The 26,777-nt window shown below is 45.2% G+C and overlaps 1 protein-coding gene across 3 annotated transcripts in view; it reads right to left on the reverse strand.

Annotated features, from left to right (window-relative positions):
• gpc5a (glypican 5a) overlaps positions 1-26,777 on the reverse strand; it is a 180,963-nt gene that overhangs the window by 115,730 nt on the left and 38,456 nt on the right. For 2 of the 3 annotated variants that reach the window (XM_080777316.1, XM_080777318.1), the window contains exons 4-6: positions 7,666-7,899; positions 3,283-3,419; positions 1,619-1,744 (exon numbers count right to left, since the gene is read on the reverse strand). In XM_080777316.1, the coding sequence (XP_080633442.1) occupies positions 1,619-1,744; positions 3,283-3,419; positions 7,666-7,899 (497 nt within the window). Of the gene's footprint in view, positions 1-1,618; positions 1,745-3,282; positions 3,420-7,665; positions 7,900-9,004; positions 9,466-26,777 lie in introns of all 3 variants that reach the window. The other variant, XM_080777317.1, reaches the window with a different exon arrangement.

Raw genomic sequence — 26,777 nt, forward strand, 5'->3', positions numbered from 1 at the left:
CGAAAGAGTGGCCGCACACACCGATAGCCAAAGTGACGATTATTTATTAGGATGCAGAGTATAGGAACCAACGATATATTTGTGCGAATAATTCGCATTTAAAAAAAAAACAATTGAAGTCCATGCAAGCTTCCACATCAGTGGCGAATGTGCGAAAATGCGACCGTTTTCGCTCTTTATTTGTTCGCTCTGGTATCGTATTTTGCAGAGATTCGCAGGCGAACTGCAACATGCAATATTTCGCATTTTCAGATCGCTTATTCGCATCGCGTCGCTAATTCGCCAGTGTGTAATGACCTTTATTCTTTTAAGAGCCGTGAGCTGGCACCACTACTAAGACTGGTGTGTGTTTAGCACCACTACTAAGACTGGTGTGTGTTTAGCACCACTACTAAGACTGGTGTGTGTTTAGCACCACTACTAAGACTGGTGTGTGTTTAGCACCACTACTAAGACCGGTGTGTGTTTAGCATCCTCCACAATAAAAGGGGCAATGAACAATACAACTAGAAAATGTGCACTTTTCCACCAGGTCAGGTAGGTTATTCTGGGCCAGCGATGTTAGGATGAAATAGGGGAAAATGAAAGAAAAAATGAAAACCGCATATCATATATAGCCTAATGAATTATTCAAACTTCTTTTTTCACAGAAAAACCCAGCCTCCGTCCTAGTCACGATATAATAGGGGCAGTGTTAAAACGGTGGCAATAATCGCTAAGAGATTTTTTTTGCCAGCAGTCGTGTGTAGTACAGTAAAAAAAATGTTAATTTGACTCTGAGAGTCACTCTCAAATAAACGCTCTAGATTTCACCATGTATGGAGTATAGAGTACGGCTTCAATAAAGGGTGGGAGAGTGCCTTCATAACTATAGCTGTGAAAGCCACATCAATAGACCCTGTCATCTTTTACTGGGTGGACCCCTAACCCAATACGGTGACTCCACTCAAACACCCACTCACTTTGAAATATTAGGCCCACCTGTCATTCCGAGCGGCCGTTGACGGGACCCGACACTTTGGGAGGAAATACCAGCGACTGGGAGGATATATGAGGAAGTCCTTGAGTGATGACAGCACAGGTCATCACCTGGCCCCTCCTTTATGGGTCGCTCGCACGGCGGTATCGCACGGCGAAACGTTGCACAGACCTACAAGTTCACAGCGGGTCACGTTCACAGTACGTTGTGAGCTTGTAGTTCCGGCGGTTTTCCTCCGACGAGGAAAAAGGAACACCGCCATGCAACAAATTATGAGGCCCTGACAGGCTTAAGGGCAGAGACGCTGTGATGCAATCAGACAAGGACGCCGTCTAATACTATGAAAGAGGCTCGCTTGTCAGCTCCGGTTCACACTCATTTGTATCAAAGATCTATGGATGAATTCTCCATCAGTGTCAGCTAATTTCTGGAGGCATACGAGCAGGGGAACGTGTGTGTGTGTGTGTGTGTGTGTGTGTGTGTGTGTGTGTGTGTGTGTGTGTGTGTGTGTGTGTGTGTGTGTGTGTGTGTGAGAGAGAGAGAGTGTGTGTGAGAGAGTGTGAGTGTGCGTGAATGTGCGTGTGCGGTAAAGTCTTAAATTGTCTCTACCCAAATATAATTGATGTTTTTAAATCTAACCTCTTGACAATATCGGCTCCATTCCAGCAGGACAGTCCGTCCCCGGAGGCCAGCTCACTCACACACAGCTGGTCTGACAGGCCGCCATAGTATGTCCGGTAGAGGCGGAGACTGTTCAGAAACTCCCTGTAAAAGTACAGTACACACAACCAGCATTAAACAATTATCATCATAATCATCATTTTTCGAACCGTGGTCGAGATCATGGATTTTTACAATGCCACGCCAGACTTCCCGGTCCTTCATTGCCACCCCCAGTTCCTGCTTTACTGATGCATGTGTCCCTAGTGATGAAATCAGGGAACGACAGTTTTCTACCTCTGGTCTGCTTTGAGGCAGGACTTTCTGTCAATGTGGCCCCTGGTCCCTTGGCTTTCCGTCAATGTGGCCCCTGGTCCCTTGGCTTTCCGTCAATGTGGCCCCTGGTCCCTTGGCTTTCTGTCAATGTGGCCCCTGAACAATTTAGCTAAATAGACTTGCTATAGAGCGTCGCAGTCCCACTCCCTTTCAGAACGACGAGTGGCCCAGGAAATGAATCCCAATGCATTTTTCCCATGGGCCGATCAAATCATTAGAAAGAAGAAAATAAAAGGCAGGAGACAACACTATTTGTTTTGTTTTTCTTCTTATAAATTATTTGATCGGCCCCCAAAACATAGTGTTCATTGTCATGATTTGTCACGATCCGAGTTGGCTTTGTCCGCGGCGTAACCGTCTTTAAATAAATACTTTAAGAAAATGGGCAAAATGCATTGGGATTCATTTCCTGGGCCCCTCGTTGTTCTGAAAGGGGGCGGGACTGCGACGCTCTATAATGAGCTGATGATTTAATTTGAAAATTATAAATCCAATAAGCACAATAAGGGCTCGTCACCGCTAAACCCCTTATCCCTAAACTTACACAATAAGGGCTCGTCACCGCTAAACCCCTTATCCCTAAACTTACACAATAAGGGCTCGTCACCGCTAAACCCCTTATCCCTAAACTTACACAATAAGGGCTCGTCACCGCTAAACCCCTTATCCCTAAACTTACACAATAAGGGCTCGTCACCGCTAAACCCCTTATCCCTAAACTTACACAATAAGGGCTCGTCACCGCTAAACCCCTTATCCCTAAACTTACACAATAAGGGCTCGTCACCGCTAAACCCCTTATCCCTAAACTTACACAATAAGGGCTCGTCACCGCTAAACCCCTTATCCCTAAACTTAGTTGCCTTTTTTACTATTTTGCAAAACATTTTTGAATAGTTCAACTAACCAATCTACATTGATACGTTGTGAGCTTGTAGACTGGCCATTTTAACTATTTAAAAATGGCAAAGAAGTTTAGGGATAAGGGGTTTAGCGGTGACGAAAATGGAGCCCATGAGGCAGCGGTGGCCGAACGGTTTGCGGAGCGGTCTTGATATCGTGAAGGTCGCTATAGTTCGTATCCCCGGACCGCCACGTTAAAATTACCACCGCTGAAGTGCCCTTGAGCAAGGCATTGAACCTCTACCATGAAATGTTCTATGAGCAGGGCCTGGCTGTAAACAAGTTCTTGAGCTTAGTCTAGTTACCCTGGGTAAACATAGTACCTTTCCTTTCCCTTAAGAGTCCCACTACCACAATAAGAGTCCCACTCCCACAAAAAGGTAAAGTGTGTGTGCTCTACTTACTTCCTCTTGACAGCCAGGGAGTCCCCTGCGGTCTCTGGGAGGTTAGCTTTGAGAGGGATGGATTCTCTGCGGATGCCGTTCTGCGCGCCGACCACCTGGGCAGGGTTTCTGGTCGGGGATCCACACACTTTATGGACCTGTTTTTACCCAAAGAGCATAAAGGAAAAGAAACATCAGAATTTCATTAATATTTTTATTAGAAGTTACTTAGGCATATCATCACTCACAGGACCGGCCCTGTCGAAAATACTGATATTTCATGATGCTTCAAATTTTGTATGTTACAATTATTTGTTTTGGAGTCAGATGTAATGTTAAAAAAATCACACCTGTGTGAACCGAGTGGTGCAACTCCCCTCTCCCCCCCACCTCTCTCTCTCTCTCTCTCTTCTCTCTCTCTCTCATATTAGCAGGCACACGGACATTAACACACAGGTACACATGCAGGTACACGGGCATTGCTGGTTGTAGGAGTGGTTGCACCACTCAAAAAAATACATATTGTTGCTGTTGGGAGGCAACTTGGCTCTTCCTGACAGCAGACATTATGCAATGGACAAGTCAACATTAGACACAGACTAAAAGCTTCTATTGGTATCCATAAAAAACAGGTATAAATTGGTAGTAGTATTAAATAGGAGATAAGTGTTCCACAAAATGGTTCTCTATTGTGATCCTCTCTCAATTATAATTTATTTTATCAGTAGCCTATCATATAGCATATCATTTTAATCACTGTAAAAAATATATTATATAATAATTAAACCAACCACCAACAACCACCACCACCATGTGCAACCCAGATTCGGCACAAACAAGGGACTAAATTATTTTCGCTCCTATGCCACCAAAATGTGGAACGCCCTACCAACAGTCATTAAGACATGTGAATCCCTTGACTCCTTCAAAACCGCTCTCAAAGGGCACCTATACGGACGGCTGCAATTCGAAACTGGCCTCTGTAAAATCTGAATCCCCCCCACCGCCCCGCCCCCCTTTTCCCCTCACTGTACATGTTTCTTTTCCCTTTTTGCTTCCTTTATGATGAATTCCTGTTCTGTTCTTTGACTACATAGAAGTGTCTATTTGTATGTCTCTAAATGTTTTGATGAATTGAACAATGTGGACCCTGTTGTAAACAAGTGTAATGCTTCATTGGGTCGTCCACTCACAGTTAGCAGTCTTTGTATTGAGTTTGTGCTTGAAATGTACTGTAATTCTGCAAACTGTTAATAAATATTTCAATCAATCAAACCAAATGAACCCTTTACAGGACTAACTTTAACTTTGAGTGTACAATTTGTTGAAATTGAAACAATGGGCTGGCTTACTGGCTAAAAGTAAACAAAACAATTTGCCCTCAGGGGGACAAATAAAGTTGGGCTCTTGGGGAAATTAACTTATTTGACATTTATATGCCCATATATTTACTCAGTCTCAACTAAAGAAGCTATAGCTAATATAACTAGTCTGACAAGTGACAACACGACAACATGCAGTAGCAGCTAGCTTGTTGCTACTCGTTTAGCTCAAATAACTAGACTATAGTTTATTCATTCACCGTTTAGTATTAATCACATTCATACCTCTCGTCTTTTTCCCGTTTTTTAAACCACTTCTTTTTTTTCTCCTTTCTTCCCTGATGACCAGAGGGTTGCATTGGTCTCTTGGACATTAATCACAACACCAAATAAAAAACACTTTTCGCCAGTCTACTTGTTGTTTATATTTCCCCATCAGTGCACCATGCCGTTTCAGCTGTAGGTTAGGCTGGGGGCGGGGGCGGGGGTCATTCCACCGGCCACACCCCCCGGGGTGGGGGGAATACTCTATGGGGGGGACAGGCAACAGAGCAGAACAGCCACAGCAACAGCGTCAGCTCAGCTGTTTTGGTGCGCGCAGCGCTCTATAAAGCCAAAGTATCTGTGCCAACTTGTAGACTTATGTACTGTTGTTCTTTATGAACTTTTAATCTTTTAAACCAATGACCTCTTCCTACCTCTTCCAAATAAGCCAGCTGGCTTCTTCCTTTCCTTGCATTGTATTTTTGTTCTTTGATATGTTATTGTACTACATACCCTAAATAAATAAACCTAAACCTAATGGGCTCTGCTGCCCCCGTCCCCTCCTGTAATGCCCCAGGCTTTTGCCTGACTTGCCTGATGAGAAGGCCGGCGCTTCACTCACAATATCAGTATCATTCCACTTCCAATCACAAAATAAATCGTTTTGCTCTTATTCAGATATACGGAATGACAACATTCTAATAACAATTCAGAGTAATTTGTCCTTCCAGTGCCTACTCCCTTATATTTTTTATAAAAAAATATATAAAGTTCCCCTGCCTCTCTACGAGTGGTCCATCGCTCCCTGGCTGCTGCTAACCTCCACAGTAGGTCATTGGGAGGGTGAAGATGGCCACGAGTCTCCTCCGATACCCCCAGCCATCAAGCCACCATGAGACAGCAATAAGTGTGATCATCTCTCACATGTATTTCATATTTCATATATCATCATATTTAATAATCTCTGCTTCATTGTTTGGAGTGTGAGTCACATATCTCTTGTTTCACCATAAATATGAACGGCACCATTCAGCGGTCCCAAGTAGCAGTGGCAGTGGCCATCCACTAGATGGAGGTACAGTGCCAAAGTTGTCAGCGCAGCAAAGATTGAGCAGTACACTTTCCTGAGCAGACAAGACTGTTGTTTTATGATGATCTATGAATTGATCTATGAATTGTGCACTAAACAAATTGCACATTATAAATAATTAATTATCTGTATGTGGTATACATAGAATGAGATATTCTAGACTAGAGTTGGAAATGCCCGTTGGGTGAGTTAGATAGAACCTGAGTGTAAATAACCTGCATAAAAAATGCATACTGTATATTGTATACACAGGCCATTATGTTATATATATATATATATATAAAAGAACTGGTTGAAATAACATGTTCCTTCCACACTCTACGTCCAACCAGGGAAACTCCCCCCCCCCCCCCCCCGTCAGGTGAAAAGGAGCGACTTGGACTCCTCATGCATAGAAGGAAGCATGAGGTCAGTCCGTTGCTCTCCCCAGGTTGGCAGAGGGAGTGTAGAGCCCAGGATTACATTAGATAATTGACACTGGGTGAAGAAATTCGGTTTACAAAATCGTTGGGATAGAAATTTAAAGGAAAAAAATAAAACAATCCTAATTCACAGCCCTAGAAAATATGACGCGTCATAATTCGCACCTATAAGCGACGTAAGCGTTCATTGAAAATGTTCACCAGCATTTTGAGGGGCGCTAGTACACAGGCTTAATGTTCGTCTTTAGTTCAAAGTTTGTTTTGTAAACGCATTGACAATGAAGGGAAAATGTACGTCATAAATAATGTATCGTTTATGTCACATTGTCTCTTTATTGTTGATGGCGTTTAATGTTTTCACCATTACATGCGTTAAATGTTTGTATTTTGTGTTTTATATAGAGTATTATGTCTTTTGTTTTAAATGCACTGAGCTGGTTTGCAAATCAATTTCGTTGTCTCGTACAATGACAATAAAGATATTCTGATTCTGACCTAATCAACATGAGTTAGACTTTAATATATTAGCGCCTTCTCACTTCACACGGGTGTGATTTTTTCTTCTTCTGCCCAAACCTCTGAGAATCATCATACTGTACCTTATGTAGTCATCATAAATCCCACAATACTGTATTGCTGAGGGTTCACGCGACACCATAGCAATTCCATAACCAACATTGTATCCTGTTACTGTAGTCGGAGAATTACCAAGTCAAGTCAGACAGTGGAATGTTCTGTTCTATCCAACTGCAGTTTTGTGGGATGAGCAATAATGCACAATCTCTGCTGCAGAGTCAGACTGGGCCCGGATCCGAGTAGCTTGACCGCTGAGTCTCTGAGCTGACCCACAGGGATGTATTTCTGGAGAGCCTGCTCTGGTCTGCTAGAGTTTAGCAAGCCGGTCGTTGTGTGATATATTCAATTTCCAAGCCATTTTATGCATGGACACTACAGACTATACACCACATATAAATACCTCCCTGACAGAATGGAATGGACCATATTCACCACTTGAACTGCTGGCCTGACTGACTGACACACTTATTTATTCTCACAATAATAAACACAAGTCTCCATCAGTGTTTAACCCATTTTGATCAGATTCTAAAAATGTCTTCTACATCCTGACAGTTCTCTGAAAAAGCTATGTTTCTATGTCAGTGGTTCTTCGATTTTTCAAAAATAGCAAACCTACAAGCTACGAGCTTGTAGATCTGCTATTTTTCAATAGCTAAAGCATACATAATGCTGACACCAAAATGGGTTAACTGAAGACAAAAAACTCTTGAAAATGAAAACGTTTGACCTGTGCTGAGAGGCGGGGCCCGTTCTTCTGAGCATGTGCGACGGCGTCGTGAAGCAGCGTGTGAACTCCCAGAAGCACTTGCTCCAAGTCCTGCGTTCCCTGCATCCGCGCCGACAAGCCTTCCAGCGAGCGCACGAACTCTCTCCAGTGGGCGTCGATCTCCGCCATGCTCGCCAGACAGCCTCGCATGACGTTGAGGCAGTAGCCCATGCAGGGCTTAGACTGGGTCAGGCCCTGTTGTTGGACAAAGAATCACAGCATATAGGATCATATTTAACCCATTCTGTACGGGAACCCGTTTTGGTGTAAGCATCATGTTATGCTTTAGCTATTTTAAAATAGCAGATCTACAAGCTCATAGCGCGCCACCGAGTGGCGCGCTACGAGCTTGTAGGTCTGCTATTTAAAAAAAATCGAAGAACGACTGTGACATTTTTAGAATCTGATCTCAGGTCAGAATGGGTTCATCAGACCAGTGTGTGTCCAGTGGAAACCTCGTATGAATCTGATCTCAGGTCAGAATGGGTTAACCCATTTAGACCTGGGAACCATTCTACAAAATGTCTTCTAAATCCTGACGGTTTTTCTGAAAAAAACCCCATGTTTCTATGTCAGTGGTGCTCAAACATTTTCATGTCAAGGACCCCCAAGATTATTATGTAATTGGCCGCCGACCCCCATCTGAAAATATGTTGTTCCAGACCTACAACCTCATAGTGTGCCACTATGAGGTTGTAGGTCTGCTATTTTTCAATAACTAAAGTATAACGTAACGCTTAAAACACCAAAAGGCGTTCAGGGCCCAAAATGGGTTAAATGGGGGGAAAAACTGGTAATATGTTTTTTTTATTTTATATATATATATTTTTTATCCCACGATTTTGTAACCCATTTTTCACCCCTGTGTCAATCATCTAATGTGATCCTGGGCTCTACACACCCTCCGCCAACCTAGTCCCCATATATGGGGGACAAGGGGAGACCAACCTAGTCCCCATATATGGGGGACAAGGGGAGAGCAACGCACTTGAACTCATGCTTCCTTCATGCATGAGGAGTCCAAGTTGCTCCTTTACACCTGACAGGGGGGGAGTTTCCCTGGTTGGACGTAGCGCGTGGAAGGAACACGTTATTCCAACCAGTTCCTTTCCCTTCCATCAGGCGCCCCGGCTGGCCAGGGGGAGGCAGTTTAGTGACCATAATGGGTGCATAATATGGTTTATTTGTTATCATACAGAATGCGTACCTGGCAGTGAGGACAGTACTGAGGACAGTACTGAGGACAGTACAGTTATCATACAGAATACATACTGTACTGTATACAGTACAGAATGCGTACCTGGCAGTGAGGACAGTACTGCATCTTGAGCAGGGCCCGCCTGCACTCGCGGCTGAACGGCAGGTGGTCGGTGGTGTTGATGACCTCGATGCCCAGGTGCAGCGACTGCAGCAGGAGCTTCCCCGAGACGCCGGAGCGAGCGATCTGATTGGCCAGGACGCCGGGCGCGGCGCCGAAGGGCCTCAGGTCGCGGCTCGACGAGCGCACGCACTCGGCGTAGCCCGGCGCGATGTCGCTCAGGCCGGGGTTGATCAGGTGGTCGTAGACCAGCGGGAAGAGAGCGCCGAAGAAGCGCTGCACCAGGTCGTCCACGCCCAGCTCCGAGCCCAGGAGGAAGAGGCCCATGTCCGTGAACAGCTCCCGCACCGGGCCCGAGGCCCGGCCCGCCATGGGCCCGTAGGACTCCTGGAGGACGGCGTTGGTGTGGTTCTCTGCACGCCGCATCAGGAGGTCAAAGGTATCTGTGGAGCGGGGAGGAGAGGGGGTATCAGTGGGGAGGATAGATATGATCTCCATTGCTTCTAATAAAGCAGTACAAGAGAAGAGAAGAGAAGAGAAGAGAAGAGAAGAGAAGAGAAGAGAAGAGAAGAGAAGAGAAGAGAAGAGAAGAGCCTGCAGCCCCATGTGTAGCGCCTGCTGTGGAGAAGATAGAAAGGAGAAATTGCCTGTAGCAAATCCTGACATCTTCATATCTAGCCAAACACGTTGCTTTCCCAAGACCAAAGCTTCACTTTCAAGTTCAACATCCAAAAAAAAAGGAATGCACTCTCGAGCGAAGGCTCAAGCTATTGACTATAACAACTTCAAATAAGTGTGCCTGGCATGTTTTTGCGGAGCTGCATTTGACACAAAAGGTGTTTTTGTGCGAATATCAGGTCAAATAAAGGCAACAGGCAACTGTATCAGCCACAAGCACATTTCCACAGGTGTGTGTGTGTGTGTGTGTGTGTGTGTGTGTGTGTGTGTGTGTGTGTGTGTGTGTGTGTGTGTGTGTGTGTGTGTGTGTGTGTGTGTGTGTGTGTGTGTGTGCGTGCGCGTGCGTGCCAATAAACAGTGGGGGATAAAGATCCTACCTCCAGCAGCATTAATGTTCACAGCAGGACTATGAAAGCTACAGGAGCAGAAAACACACTTCCACTGGCCGGCCACCAGCAAATCTGGACCAAGTGTACATCAGCTGATTTGGGTTGGAGATTATTATATTAGACAGAATGTTGGAATAGACATAATGACCTTTTTTCACTGGTCCGTCCAGAAGAACACAGTTTTCCGGCCACTGCTACAGAGCTGACCATGAGGTTATATCTTCCCTTCTTCTCTGGAGTCCTGCCTCAAAGCAGACCAGAGGTAGAGAGCTGTCGTTCCCTGATGTCATCGCTAGGGACACATGATGTCATCACTAGGGACACATGATGTCATCGCTATAGGGACACATGATGTCATCGCTATAGGGACACATGATGTCATCGCTATAGGGACACATGATGTCATCGCTATAGGGACACATGATGTCATCGCTATAGGGACACATGATGTCATCGCTATAGGGACACATGATGTCATCGCTAGGGACACATGATGTCATCGCTATAGGGACACATGATGTCATCGCTATAGGGACACATGATGCCATCGCTATAGGGACACATGATGTCATCGCTAGGGACACATGATGTCATCGCTATAGGGACACATGATGTCATCGCTATAGGGACACATGATGTCATCGCTATAGGGACACATGAGGTCATCGCTATAGGGACACATGATGTCATCGCTAGGGACACATGATGTCATCGCTATAGACACACATGATGTCATCGCTATAGACACACATGATGTCATCACTAGGGACACATGATGTCATCGCTATAGGAACACAGGCATCAGTAAAGCAGGAACTGGGGATGGCAATGAAGGACCGGGAAGTCTGGCGTGTTATTGTGAAATCCACGATCTCGACCGCAGTAGAAAAATGATGACGACGATGTTCTCTCACTTTAAAATAATACTCTCCTTATATTTGATACTTTTCACTCTTACCAAGTCTGATGGAGGGGAAAGGAACTGGTCTCTAAACTGCCTCCCCCTGGCCAGCCGGGGCGCCTGATGGAGGGGAAAGGAACTGGTTGGAATAACGTGTTCCTTCCACGCGCTATACGTCCAACCAGGGAAACTCCCCCCTGTCAGGTGTAAAGGAGCAACTTGGACAGTGGACACTCAGGCATGAAGGAAGCATGAGTTCAAGTCCGTTGCTCTCCCCTTGTCCCCCATATATGGGGACTAGGGTGACGGAGGGTGTGTAGAGCCCAGGATCACATTATTGACACAGGGGTGAAAAATGGGTTACAAAATCGTGGGATAAAAAAATATATATATATAAAAATAAAAAAAATCAGCTTCATGGTCACATCACAGATTCATGGGTAATTTTGTTACTATAGGGGTTAACTAAATACTGTAAATGAGGTTGTGTATAGCTATACATTACATAGTATTTGACTGGGAGGGGGGGGGGGGGCATCAAGACAGAATGTCTCATGCGTTTTCTTCTGCAGCATTAAAACCAAAAGCCATGGCCGTTCCCACACCATCATGTGCTTGTCATGGGTTGAGGGCAGTGACCAGGGTGGAAGCTCAGAGGGGGGGCTATAGGGGGGTCTGAGGAGGGGGGGGCGGGGGGCGCCACTCACTAGGGGGGTTTAAGATGTTGAGAACAGTATATTACGCAGTGAAAAATACAGAGTATTCATTTAACCGTGAATGTGTTAAAAAATAGACCCATAAGGGTACATTTAAATTTGACACTCCAGATTTACAGCGTATATATGCGAGTGAGTGGGAGAGAGATTGACCGTGACCGAATGCCCCCCCCCCCCCCCTGGTGGGGGGGATCTAGAAGGCTCAACGGAGGATAGCTTGGCATGCCTGCAGGCAGTCCACCTCAAGCAGACAAGGCCAACCAGCAGGAGAGACAAGATTGTGAAACCTCCAAGTCCAACAGAACATTGGAAAAAAAATAGAAAATATGTCCTTTTTGATGAGAGTGTTCAAGAGATGGAAAGCAAAGTTACCATGTTTACCCAGGGTAACTGGACTAAGCTCAAGAACTTGTTTACAGCCAGGCCCTGCTCATAGAACATTTCATGGTAGGGGTTCAATGCCTTGCTCAAGGGCACTTCAGCGGTGGTCATTTTAACGTGCCGGTCCGGGGATACGAACTATAGCGACCTTCCGATATCAAGACCGCTCCGCAAACCGTTCGGCCACCGCTGCCCCAAAGGTGGTGATTAGGGGGAGTGAGAGAAACATTTAGGATTTAGGGAAGGAAACCACACTGAAATAAGTGTGGAAATAGTGTGGTTACAAGAGGAAAACAAACCACTGCCACCTAAAGAACAGTTTGCAACACGACGACAGAGAATGAAAGCAGCGATGACCGGGCAGCGGGCCCCGACCGGCGGGCCCTCGCACGGTGCCTGACCGGGCAGCGGGCCCCGACCGGCGGGCCCTCGCACGGTGCCTGACCGGGCAGCGGGCCCCGACCGGCGGGCCCTCGCACGGTGCCTGCAAGTTACAGACAAATATTGACCGATCAGAACTGGGAGCAGAGCTAAGTATAAGTACTGAATGAGTCCAGTGAGGTGACGGTCATGAACTCACGACGTTCAAAGGTTATGGCAAATGATATTATGTAACTGCTCCTAATGAAATGTCCACATGTCACAAACACAAACAAATACACGATACAATGGCAATGTAACTTTTACAGACACCAAACAAAACAACTGGGAACATACCGTATGCGCCTTCTGCCTTCACAGACTTATAGGTGTTCAGTTAAGTTCTTGTTCTTTTTTATATTATTTTCTTTATCTTATCTTTTGTGGAGACTCTCTGACATGAAAGAGCTCTTCTCTTCACCTCTGCTCTGTTTGTTCTGCCCAAACATGCCCAAAACCCAACAGGTGATTGAAATGAGGTGATTAGCTGCTTAGGTGAGCCTAATTCAACCTGCCCATGAAACAGACAAACAGACCCCAAATACAGAGCACAGTAGATGGCACTATCTCACCATGCATTTACGGTACAAATACCGAAATATACAGTTTGTTGCCCAAAACAAAAAATACAATTTACCATATCCATTTTCAGAAAAATAAGCTAAATAAAATATTACAGCATACCCATAACTGGGACAGCTATACACTGAGCATCCACTGGTCAGACACCATCAGCAATAATGACCTCTGGCAGAGAGCGAGGCTACCGCCAGTGGATGAGGAGATTAAGAGAAGAAGGTGGGGATGGATCGGGCCACAGACTCCAGAAGCCCAACACCAGCATCACAAGACAAGCCCTTTAGATGGAACCCGCAAGGCACAAGACAGAGAGGGAGGCCGAAGAACACCTGGCGCAGCCTCGCAGGGACCTTGAGAAGAACACCTGGCGCAGGGACCTTGAGACGGACATCAAACAGTGTGGCCTGACATGGAAACAGATGGAAAAGAAGGCCCAGGATAGAGGACTCTGGCGGACTGGAGACAACGGCCTATGCTCCATGAAAAGGAGCGATAGGCATAAAGGAAGATTAATGTTTTAATAGGCTATGGCATTTTATGCCATTCTAAGCATAAATAACACTAATAGCCCTGTGCGCGTGCACGGCACGTGTACCGCAGATGATCATGTAGGCTCTTTCTACAATGAGAGGCCTATGGATGCTAGTGGCGGAAGCTAAGGAATGCTAAAAAAAAAAGGTAAATTTTTATTTATTTATTTTAAATCAACAAATCACGTAATCTCAAGGTTGGCACAGTTGGATACAATAGCTATTCACAAGATTATCACGTTTTGGCACAGATTCGGTTAAAGATATTTTTTGGTTAAAACAAAACATTTTGTTAAAAGGTTAAAGCACTATTTTCTGATGGCAATCAATGAACAGAAAATGTATTTGCAGGTTGGGTTGAGAGCACCCATTTATCAGATTCATTTTTTTATAGTTTTCTTTTCAGTTCCAATTTTGTCTGATCATTATTTCTTTCAGCCGTTTGTGTCATCACTTCCAATTTCACTTGTTTAATCCGTACCCTGGTCTGAGTGCTCTATCCTGATTGGAGAAAATTGGTATCCCGACCTAATAAAGAGCTGGAGAGACATGGAGACTGTCACTGGACAAAAGCAATGCGTACTATCAGAATAGAGCCATTTAACACATATTTTAACCAAAGAAAATCAACCTGCCTTTAATGTACGATATAAGACTGAAGCTGTGATTGTATGGATGCTGGTATTATGGTACTTTGTGCATTAATGTACGATATATGAGTGAAGCTGTGATTGTATGGATGCTGGTATTATGGTACTTTGTGCATTAATGTACGATATATGACTGAAGCTGTGATTGTATGGATGCTGGTATTATGGTACTTTGTGCATTAATGTACGATATATGACTGAAGCTGTGATTGTATGGATGCTGGTATTATGGTACTTTGTGCATTAATGTACGATATATGAGTGAAGCTGTGATTGTATGGATGCTGGTATTATGGTACTTTGTGCATTAATGTACGATATATGAGTGAAGCTGTGATTGTATGGATGCTGGTATTATGGTACTTTGTGCATTAATGTACAATATATGACTGAAGCTGTGATTGTATGGATGCTGGTATTATGGTACTTTGTGCATTAATGTACGATATATGAGTGAAGCTGTGATTGTATGGATGCTGGTATTATGGTACTTTGTGCATTAATGTACAATATATGACTGAAGCTGTGATTGTATGGATGCTGGTATTATGGTACTTTGTGCATTAATGTACGATATAAGACTGAAGCTGTGATTGTATGGATGCTGGTATTATGGTACTTTGTGCATTAATGTACGATATATGAGTGAAGCTGTGATTGTATGGATGCTGGTATTACGGTACTTTGTGCATTAATGTACGATATATGAGTGAAGCTGTGATTGTATGGATGCTGGTATTATGGTACTTTGTGCATTAATGTACGATATATGACTGAAGCTGTGATTGTATGGATGCTGGTATTACGGTACTTTGTGCATTAATGTACGATATATGAGTGAAGCTGTGATTGTATGGATGCTGGTATTATGGTACTTTGTGCATTAATGTACGACATATGACTGAAGCTGTGATTGTATGGATGCTGGTATTATGGTACTTTGTGCATTAATGTACGACATATGACTGAAGCTGTGATTGTATGGATGCTGGTATTATGGTACTTTGTGCATTAATGTACGACATATGACTGAAGCTGTGATTGTATGGATGCTGGTATTATGGTACTTTGTGCATTAATGTACGACATATGACTGAAGCTGTGATTGTATGGATGCTGGTATTATGGTACTTTGTGCATTAATGTACGACATATGACTGAAGCTGTGATTGTATGGATGCTGGTATTATGGTACTTTGTGCATTAATGTACGACATATGACTGAAGCTGTGATTGTATGGATGCTGGTATTATGGTACTTTGTGCATTAATGTACGATATATGAGTGAAGCTGTGATTGTATGGATGCTGGTATTTGTGGTACTTTGTGCATTAATGGAGGAACAGTTAGCCGTCTCAGCAGTAATAATAATAATTATAATAATTATAATAATAAATTACTTTGCACCAAAAAGAGGAAGTGAGCCGAGGAGGTAAATTGCTTGCAGACTTATTGTGCCAGAAGTCAGACTGCAGGCTGAGCCTGGAGAGAAAGAGACAGATGGAGAGAGAGTGGGGGGTGGGAGATGAATTAACCCATTCTGACCTGAGATCAGATTCTAAAAATGTCAGTCGTTCTTCGATTTTTCAAAAATAGCAGACCTACAAGCTCGTAGCGCGCCACTCGGTGGCGCGCTATGAGCTTGTAGATCTGCTATTTTTCAATAGCTAAAGCATAACATGATGCTAACACCAAAATGGGTTCCCGTTCAGAATGGGTTAACCCATTCAGGCCTGACGTCGAAATAAATAAAAAAAGTTTTCTATATCATGACAATTTTCTGAAAGATTTGAGGCACATTTTAACGATTTTTCAAAAATAGCAGACCTACAAGCTCGTAGCGCGCCACTCGGTGGCGCGCTATGAGCTTTGTAGATCTGCTATTTTTCAATAGCTAAATTATAACATAATGTTTAAAACACCAAAAGGGGTTCCCGCCGAAAATGGTTTAAGGTACTAACTAGGGGACACACAGTGAAGTGTATCAAAGTACTTAGAACCAAAAAACTCTTAATCTAATTTTTTTAAGTGAGCCAAACATTCCTCTTTAGAAGTAAACTCCTAGAATTAAACCATGCTGTATCCAATTTAATCACAATTTTTCACCTTAAAAGCCACTACCCAGCTTAGAGTGGGAAATATAAGCGCTTGTTTGTTTGTAGCTGACAGCTGAAATCAGCTTGATATTTTCTGTGAAAGCTGTTTCTATGTCAGTCGTTCTTAGATTTTTCAAAAATAGCAGACCTAACAGCTTGTAGGTCTGCTATTTTACAATAGCTAAAGCATAACATAATGCTAACACTAAAATGGGTTCCCGCACAAAATGGGTTAAGCATTTTGTCTTCGGTACTTTGAAATGTTCAACCAGAGATGGACCTTTTACTGTATATGTTTTAAATACATATCTCTGTACTTGTATTTGGAGTTCCAAAAGGAGAACATGTTTCTCTGTCTCACATGAGGAACTAACCCCCGTTTGGGTGAGGATGCAGAAGGATGTAACCACCGAGCTACGATGCTGCTCCCAGCCCGGAAATTAACTACAGCAAACATTATTAAATATTTAAATGTTAAAATTATCCATCGTCAGAATAGATCATTGAATTTTTCATGAAGAGCTGTGGAACACCCTTATCCCTTAACCCTTAACACAACATCTGGTGTCTCCAAGTGGTTTCTGTCGACGGCTCACTGACACACATCAGGGAAATGTGTGTGCATGCATACGTGTGTGTGCGCCTGTTGGTTGGTGCGTCAAAATAACAACTGTAATGGTATAAAAAAATAGCAAACATTAGAAAATCCATTAAAGACGTTGACCACATACAATATGACTTCATTTACCAGAACAATGACATCTGAACCAATTTGTCTGGAGAGAGATGATCCTAAAATGCAATTGTAAAGAGACGGGACTACCTAAAACATCTATGGCTTTCAATTAGGGAGACAGTATCAATCACACTAAGAGGGTCTTCTAATATATACATCAATCCACAACAACCCCATGGCCTGGTATATACGATGCTACATCATACCTAATGAACTGACAGGCTGACAGCTGATGTTTTATAATGCTTGGAATCTCGGCCATAATTCAGACGTATTAGGTCATTTTACAACAATTCCAAAGCCCTCTACAGCCGCTGAGCGGTCCCCTCCATGTCTAAAAAGCTTTTCAATCCTTTACAATTGTCTTCCTTTCTTCCTTAACCCATTCTGACCTGAGATCAGCTTCATACGAGGTTTCCACTGGACACACACTGGTCTGATTAACCCATTCTGACCCGAGATCAGATTCTAAAAATGTCAGTCGTTCTTCGATTTTTCAAAAATAGCAGACCTACAAGCTCGTAGCGCGCCACTCGGTGGCGCGCTATGAGCTTGTAGATCTGCTATTTTTCAATAGCTAAAGCATAACATGATGCTAACACCAAAATGGGTGCCCGTTCAGAATGGGTTAATTGCCGCAGCTCTCATTTTCCATACTAAAGGATGATCCAGTTAACTAAACAGAAGCAATTCATCCCGGTGGTGAGTTATGGTCAAAGGTCAAAGGTCAGGGCTTCTGGTAATAAGCAAAGAAATGGGGAAAAAAAGGAACAGCCTCATGATTCACGTCACAGTTTAGATGCAGTCTTTGAGGACAGGGCGTGGAATACTGTCTTTGTCCACCAGAGAGCGACACCTTTCATTATTGCATCATGGCTGTATTTAGTGGTGCATTAATGTCAAATCACACCTGTGTGAACTGAGAGGTGCAACCCTTGTATTTCGCTAACCAATAACCTTTTTTTTAACACCTTGAGGAGCGTCGTCCAAATTTGGTGACGTCAGTCAGTGTTCTCCGCTGTTTTAAAGCGTGGAGGGGAGGGGAGGGTGCTCAGATCGGTGGACCAATAGGATCCAATGCCTGTTTTCGACCGGCACCCCCCCCCCCCCCAGTGTGAGGCAGAAACAGCTGTCAGCCTGTCAGCTACGCTTCCTGACAAAATGGTTCATAACTTTTCGTAATGCATTCTGTAAATGGATAAATCCTCACAAAAAACAAAGGTTTGTGTGGCGGAGTGGCCACATTACATTTTCCTACATAGAAAGGTCAGCTTAAATGATTCAGGTATAGGTTTAACTTGGATTGTATTCATAAAGGTTTCACTCATGTATGTATGGCTTTAATCAACTATTGTCCTACTACTACTACTAATAATAATGAATTGCATTTTATAGCGCTTTTCCAGGTGCTCAAAGGGCTTTACAACGGTTCATTCATTCATACATTGGGAGGTGAAGGTTCATTCATTCATACATTGGGAGGTGAAGGTTCATTCATTCATACATTGGGAGGTGAAGCGGCGAACAGTCGACGCCAGCGTCCTCACTTCCCACTTTCACACACCAACGGTGGCGAGCTCACACCGACCGACTCACTGGAGGCGACGTAGGGTTCAGTGTCTTTGCCCAAAGGTTCAGTGTCTTGCCCAAAGGTTCAGTGTCTTTGCCCAAAGGTTCAGTGTCTTTGACCAAAGGTTCAGTGTCTTTGACCAAAGGTTCAGTGTCTTTGACCAAAGGTTCAGTGTCTTTGACCAAAGGTTCAGTGTCTTTGACCAAAGGTTCAGTGTCTTTGACCAAAGGTTCAGTGTCTTTGACCAAAGGTTCAGTGTCTTTGCCCAAAGGTTCAGTGTCTTGCCCAAAGGTTCAGTGTCTTGCACACACAACACACGGTCGCTTGTATATGTATGCTTGTTGAAACACATGTGTCACTGAGGCATTTGACCTAATGAGAAGGCATTGGGTCAGACAGGCAGCAGCCTGACTGACCCAATGAGAAGGAAGGTGAATATTTGTAGCTGAAGGCCTCTTCAAATAGACTGCAAAGGACCCCCCCCCCCTCTCTCAACTCAATTCAATTCAATGGAGCTTTGTTGGCATGAGAAAACATACGTTTACATTGCCAAAGCAAAAGTGGAAAGAAAAACAATCAAGATAAAACAATAAAATAAACCTGGACAGAGGGGGGAGGGGGGGAGAGAGAGAGAGAGAGAAGGGGGGGATTCACTCACGTAATAACCCAGGTAATGACCGGGTAGCGGAACCTGAACATGATGATTGATGTGTCGCAAAGCGACGCGGTGTCAGTGAAGTCACCCCCGCAACAACAACACAGGCCAAGCTGATCTCTATCACAATGAAAACATTAACACATTCTGACCTGAGATCAGATTCTAAAAATGTCTTCTGTGTCAGTTGCTCTTAGATTTTTCAAAAATAGCAGACCTACAAGCTCGTAGCGCGCCACTCGGTGGCGCGCTATGAGCTTGTAGATCTGCTATTTTTCAATAGCTAAAGCACAACATAATGCTAACACCAAAAGGGGTTCCCGTTCAGAATGGGTTAAGAGAGCTTGTTGAGATGCACCGTATGACAAGAACTCTATAATGTCTTTGATGTCGTTAAAAAATCTAAAACCTTTTCTTTGGTGCTTCTGTACTTCCAGGTTCAAAGCATTCTCTGATGCCAACGACGAGTCAACCTCAGAGAGGAACGCAAACAGCTTTTATTAATGTGATTCATCTGCTTTGAATGGCAGCGGACCACAAGAGAGATCCATCCAGTGACATCTGATAGGCCACAGCAAAGAGTCAGGGCCTCCTCTATGACTTCAATCACACAATGGAAGTCAGTTCTTCACAGGATCGCATGGAAGGTCTTAGTCACCAACCAAGTATGCTGAACACCAGAGTGAGTCAAAACAAAAAGCTTCCATTGTACTTAATTCATCAGAGCATCAGTTACTATTTTTTCTTCACAATTCCTTCACAATGACTAAAAAACTAAAGAATACAGGGAAGCAGCTTTTTGCTTCTACGGGCCGTCGGCATGGAACAAGCTCCCACTGTACCTTCGACAGGCAGCCTCTGTAGTTTAACAAACTCCCACTGTACCTTCGTCAGGCAGCCTCTGTAGACATTTTTAAAGCACAGCTCAAGACCCACTTCTACAACATTGCTTTTAATTGATCTTTTATTTTTTGTTATTCATGTCCTCACTGTATTGCAGTACTGCTTGTTTTTTAATGTCTTTGCCTTGCTTTTCTTTTTTCCATTGCTCTGTAAAGCACTTTGATCTGCATTTCATGTCATGAAAGGTGCTACACAAATAAAGTTTTATTATTTTTGTATTATTATTAAATTATTATTATCAATTAAATAATGTTGCGTCAGTCCAATAAATGAGGTTAAATCTCATGGCATAAACTGTGTCTCAGGCAAACCAACCTGAAGCTGGGTCAGACTTAGTTAGCCTAACAGCCCCTCGACAAATCCTACAGAATAAAAAAATAAACCTTTTACAGCATGTATAAGAAGCAGCGATGCTACAGGCAGTTATAATGCCTCGCTAATTACGGTGTATGAAGAAGCCTTTTCTCTTCCGTCTTATGGTATAGGCTTTGTGTTTGAGACGTAAAGAGAAAGTGTTCACATCTGAAAATGTTAAGCAAATGTCATTTTTACACTGCAATATAAAAGCTGTGCTCGATCATATAGAAATCCATGGCCAGGCTATAGTCTCAAGAAAGATATTGTACTATGTTGTTCATGCTATTGCTATGCTATGCAACAAAAAAAATTGCCTGCCGGCGGATTACGGTCTGGAGAGGCTCAATTGTACACCCATTTCCTACACCAGAGAACTGGTGTGGCCAATCGGGCTTTGGTACAGTGACTTTCAATGCTTGAGACCTTTGACTGACAGTAGCTCTGACCAATTGCGTCAAAGAGAAAATGTTTCAACCCGCCGCCCTGGAAATGAAATCCAAGCTGAGCCTCCCCAGACTAATATCCCGCCGCTCCCGCGGTCCGTGCGATATTAGTCTGGTTTATTAACCAGGCTAGAAACCAGGCCTGCAGCGCCGATCCGGTTGGATTCATTTTATTTAATGATTAAAATAGTGCATTTTAGAGAGAAGCTGCATGGGGACCTGAGACGCTTCCCAGCTTCGAGAATAGACTTTTACCTTAAAGAAAATATGTTCTGGCAATTCAGATTAAGTGAAACAAAATGAGAATTCAGACAGAGGGCTGTATTTTGCGTGTCTTAAGTACCAGGTCTTATTCCCTAACTTGAGTAAACTAAAGACCTGGAGGCGTGGTCAATGCTCTTTGGCCACTCAGAATAGCCAAATGGCATTGATCACGCCTCCAGGTCTTTAGTTTACTCAAGTTAGGTAATAAGACCTGGTACTTAAGACACGCAAAATACAGCCCTGAGTGTCAGGCTAATGCTAGAGGGTATCACACTGTTATCTATGTCGGTCTAGGGTACCAACATACCAACGGAGAAAGAGAGACAAATAGAGAAAAACACACACACACACACACACACACACACACACACACACACACACACACACACACACACACACACACACACACACACACACACACACACACACACACACACACACACACACACACACACACACACACACACACACACACACACACACACACACACACACACACACTCACACACACACACAGCTTCGCTCTTACAAGATTACAAGAAGCACTTGTGTCTTTGCTTTCTTGACCCACCTTCTCTTCCTGAACAGCATATTAGAGGCCATGTCAGCCATCTGAGCTATTTGAAGTATTGGAGACGGAGAGCTGCATCGAGATTCTCAAATATTGACTCTTAATAAGCCTTCAGGAGCAACACGAGGGCCAGGCAGGGAGAGACCCAACACCAGGGCCAGGCAGGGAGAGACCCAGACCAGGGCCAGGCAGGGAGAGACCCAGACGAGGGCCAGGCAGGGAGAGACCCAGACGAGGGCCAGGCAGGGAGAGACCCAGACCAGGGCCAGGCAGGGAGAGACCCAGACCAGGGCCAGGCAGGGAGAGACCCAACACCAGGGCCAGGCAGGGAGAGACCCAGACCAGGGCCAGGCAGGGAGAGACCCAACACGAGGGCCAGGCAGGGAGAGACCCAACACGAGGGCCAGGCAGGGAGAGACCCAACACGAGGGCCAGGCAGGGAGAGACCCAACACGAGGGCCAGGCAGGGAGAGACCCAAGACCAGGGCCAGGCAGGGAGAGACCCAGACGAGGGCCAGGCAGGGAGAGACCCAGACCAGGGCCAGGCAGGGAGAGACCCAGACCAGGGCCAGGCAGGGAGAGACCCAACACCAGGGCCAGGCAGGGAGAGACCCAAGACCAGGGCCAGGCAGGGAGAGACCCAACACCAGGGCCAGGCAGGGAGAGACCCAACACCAGGGCCAGGCAGGGAGAGACCCAGACCAGGGCCAGGCAGGGAGAGACCCAACACCAGGGCCAGGCAGGGAGAGACCCAACACCAGGGCCAGGCAGGGAGAGACCCAGACCAGGGCCAGGCAGGGAGAGACCCAACACGAGGGCCAGGCAGGGAGAGACCCAACACGAGGGCCAGGCAGGGAGAGACCCAACACGAGGGCCAGGCAGGGAGAGACCCAAGACCAGGGCCAGGCAGGGAGAGACCCAGACGAGGGCCAGGCAGGGAGAGACCCAGACCAGGGCCAGGCAGGGAGAGACCCAGACCAGGGCCAGGCAGGGAGAGACCCAACACCAGGGCCAGGCAGGGAGAGACCCAAGACCAGGGCCAGGCAGGGAGAGACCCAACACCAGGGCCAGGCAGGGAGAGACCCAACACCAGGGCCAGGCAGGGAGAGACCCAGACCAGGGCCAGGCAGGGAGAGACCCAAGACCAGGGCCAGGCAGGGAGAGACCCAACACGAGGGCCAGGCAGGGAGAGACCCAGACCAGGGCCAGGCAGGGAGAGACCCAGACCAGGGCCAGGCAGGGAGAGACCCAACACGAGGGCCAGGCAGGGAGAGACCCAGACCAGGGCCAGGCAGGGAGAGACCCAGACCAGGGCCAGGCAGGGAGAGACCCAGACCAGGGCCAGGCAGGGAGAGACCCAGACCAGGGCCAGGCAGGGAGAGACCCAGACCAGGGCCAGGCAGGGAGAGACCCAGACCAGGGCCAGGCAGGGAGAGACCCAGACCAGGGCCAGGCAGGGAGAGACCCAGACCAGGGCCAGGCAGGGAGAGACCCAGACCAGGGCCAGGCAGGGAGAGACCCAGACCAGCGCCAGGCAGGGAGAGACCCAACACGAGGGCCAGGCAGGGAGAGACCCAGACCAGCGCCAGGCAGGGAGAGACCCAGACCAGCGCCAGGCAGGGAGAGACCCAAGACGAGGGCCAGGCAGGGAGAGACCCAGACCAGCGCCAGGCAGGGAGAGACCCAGACCAGGGCCAGGCAGGGAGAGACCCAGACCAGGGCCAGGCAGGGAGAGACCCAGACCAGGGCCAGGCAGGGAGAGACCCAGACCAGGGCCAGGCAGGGAGAGACCCAGACCAGCGCCAGGCAGGGAGAGACCCAACACGAGGGCCAGGCAGGGAGAGACCCAGACCAGCGCCAGGCAGGGAGAGACCCAGACCAGCGCCAGGCAGGGAGAGACCCAGACCAGGGCCAGGCAGGGAGAGACCCAGACCAGGGCCAGGCAGGGAGAGACCTGTGTGTGGTGCTGTTGGTTCTGTTGGTGCTGTTGCATACAAAGGTCCAAAGTCTGGGCTGAAACAGGACTGCTGGCTTTGGCAGTACACTTCTCCAAACTATCTATTTTGTTCTGACCTATGCCCTTCACGCACACCAGCATGCATGCAAACATACGCATGTGTGTGTGTGTGTGTGTGTGTGTGTGTGTGTGTGTGTGTGTGTGCACTGTGCAGGCACGTGCACGCGCACACACAGACACAGAAACAAACATGCAAGCAAGCACGCATGCATGATTGCATGCATGCACATAATAGCACGCGAGTCTCACTTGTTGACAACTGGCTGATTTACACAGTAGATCAGAGCAGGTATACTCAACTCAACCGTTGAAAACAGGGGCTCTTTCATATTCACTCTGCTGTTAAACCAGCACTGGTTACCTGCGTGTGTGCGCGTGTGTGTGTGTGTGTGTGTGTGTGTGTGTGTGTGTGTGTGTGTGTGCGTGTGCGTGCGTGCGTGTGCGTGCGTGCGTGGTGTTTGGCCATGCACATGAGACGCACACAGCAAGTGCTTTGTGTGAAACATAAAAACAGAACTGAGGCACAATGATAGACTTGTAGGGGCGTAATTGGTGAAACAGAGTATTGTTGGTGTTGGTGAAAAACAGTTTGAGATGAGGTGGAAAAAGAACCCACAGTAATAAATGTAATAGATAACATCAAACAATTCACATTGTCATGTTGATTTCTGATCCATTTGACTGTTTCTTCAACTGCAGTGATGGTGCTCGTATGTCAACGTTTTCTGAAAAACCTCATGTTTCTGTATCAGTGGTGCTCAATATTTCATGTCAAGAACCCCCAAAGATTATATGTAATATGCCTCGACCCCCCCATCTGAAAACATGTTGTTCCCTGCAGGGACCTCCCCAGAAGCAAAGATTTGAGTTGAAATGTTCACTCTGTAATAATATATATATATTCAAAGATTTTCACGATTTTTCAAAAATAGCAGACCTACAAGCTCATAGCGCAGCACTCGGTGCCGCGCTATGAGCTTGTAGATCTACTATTTCTCAATATAGCTAAAGTATAACATAATGCTTTAAAACACCAAAAGGGGTTCCCTTCCCGCCCTAAAATGGGTTAAACTTGTAAACCTGTGATGTGAGAGTCGAGTTGACAGACCACTAGAGAAACACACAAAGAGACATTCAGGGTCGCCCCAACACCCAGCAGGCAGTGACTATAGTCAGTGATTCATTCATTCAAATGTATTAGTTCTTCGACGTTAACATGGCCACTTCCTGAATACATCTGTTCAGTCATTACAGTTACAGTTGCAAATTTTGAACGGCTAAGACATTACTACGGTACTCCAATGAGGATTGAGGAATGGTGTATAAACACTGAACAAACTGGTGAACGAATCATTTGACACATCCTTTTAGTGACGTTTACTTAATGAATCATGAGTACATTGGAGAAGAAAAAAAAAAGATAATTCCCCATCATGTCGTCGACCGAGACATTCGACCCTCCATCTCCAGATCCCCCTACTGGCCAGAAGGTGCTATAGCAGGGCAGCCAAAGTTGGCCAGCAGGCCAGTGAGTGACACGCCACAATGCGGACAATCCGCCATTTCTACTGCCGTTCAACCTCAACACCAGCTGTTACTAGCCTTCCCTGAGTGTTCACCGCTGTCAGTACTGGGGGGTCCCTGATAGATACCGCTGTCAGTACTGTCAGTACTGTACACGTAAGGACTGCCCAGGTCCTAGAGCCCTAGGATTCCCTCTGGTCCCTCCCGCGCCAACGCAGGGAAGCTGGAAGTACCCTCACTAAAAACGCCGGGACAACAACGCTCCACACGTCCCAAACTCTTCTCCCTTCTGGCTCCAAAACTGTGGAATGCACTTCCCGTTGCAGTCAGAAGTGCAGCCTCACTCCCAAATCTTCCACCGTAGTCTGAAAACCCACCTTTTCAGACTCCATCATGGCCCGTAGCACTTAATTACCCTACCCCCTTAGATAGCACTTTATGTAGACTTATAGCATGTTATGTAGAGGACGCCTCAAAAATATACTAGCATACTAAATCTAAAATAAAAAGGTAAAATTAATTGAAATGGGCACCTTTTCAGTAGCAAGATATTTAAATATTAAACCAAAATAATAATTAACTATACACTGTAATGTCAGTGGTGTAAGCCAACTACATTATTAGTATTTCCAATATTCAATACCTGTACAAATATTATACTTTTACTCCACTACAATCATTTGAAAATGTGAGTTAGTCCTATTAGTTGCTTTGTAGATTTAGATTACATATATTTTTTTTTATATATTTTATTTTAAACTTGAAAACTTGTAAAATTGGACATTCTTATGAGTATACTTTTACTTTTGGTACTTTAAGTACTTATACTTTGTATTATACTAATACCAATACTTTTAAGTGCAAGTTTGAATACTGAACTTACTTGTATTTCTAAATCGCAGTATCGATACTTATCTTAAGTAAAATATTTTAGCACTTTTTCCACCACCGTGTAAAATAATATGATATATTTTGGTGGGGCCGGGACTAATTGCGATTAATTTAGATGAATTAACTACAGATAAATTAATCGCACCTTTTTTTTCCACCGCGGAACGTTTCTCACTGGGCGCTTTTTCTATAGTACTGAAAACTGGAAATAATAAAAAGTCACCCCATTTTGTGTTGCCTAGAACTGGAGGTCTGACAAAAAAACAGTAACAATATGAAGTAAGTACAGCTTTGTGATGTCACTGAGATGTACTTTTACTGTTACCGTTACTTGTTACTGAACCTCCAGTTCTAGGCAACACAGAATGGGGTGACTTTTTATTATTATTTCCACAACATTCAGTATATTAATGACAGTAAAATGTTGAAAACGAGCTTGGTATCCTGTAGTCACTATTCATTGATTCACTGGGATACCAAAAA

This window comes from Protomyctophum bolini (genome assembly GCF_963924005.1).
Source record: "Protomyctophum bolini genome assembly, chromosome: 1".
Lineage (NCBI taxonomy): Eukaryota > Metazoa > Chordata > Actinopteri > Myctophiformes > Myctophidae > Protomyctophum > Protomyctophum bolini.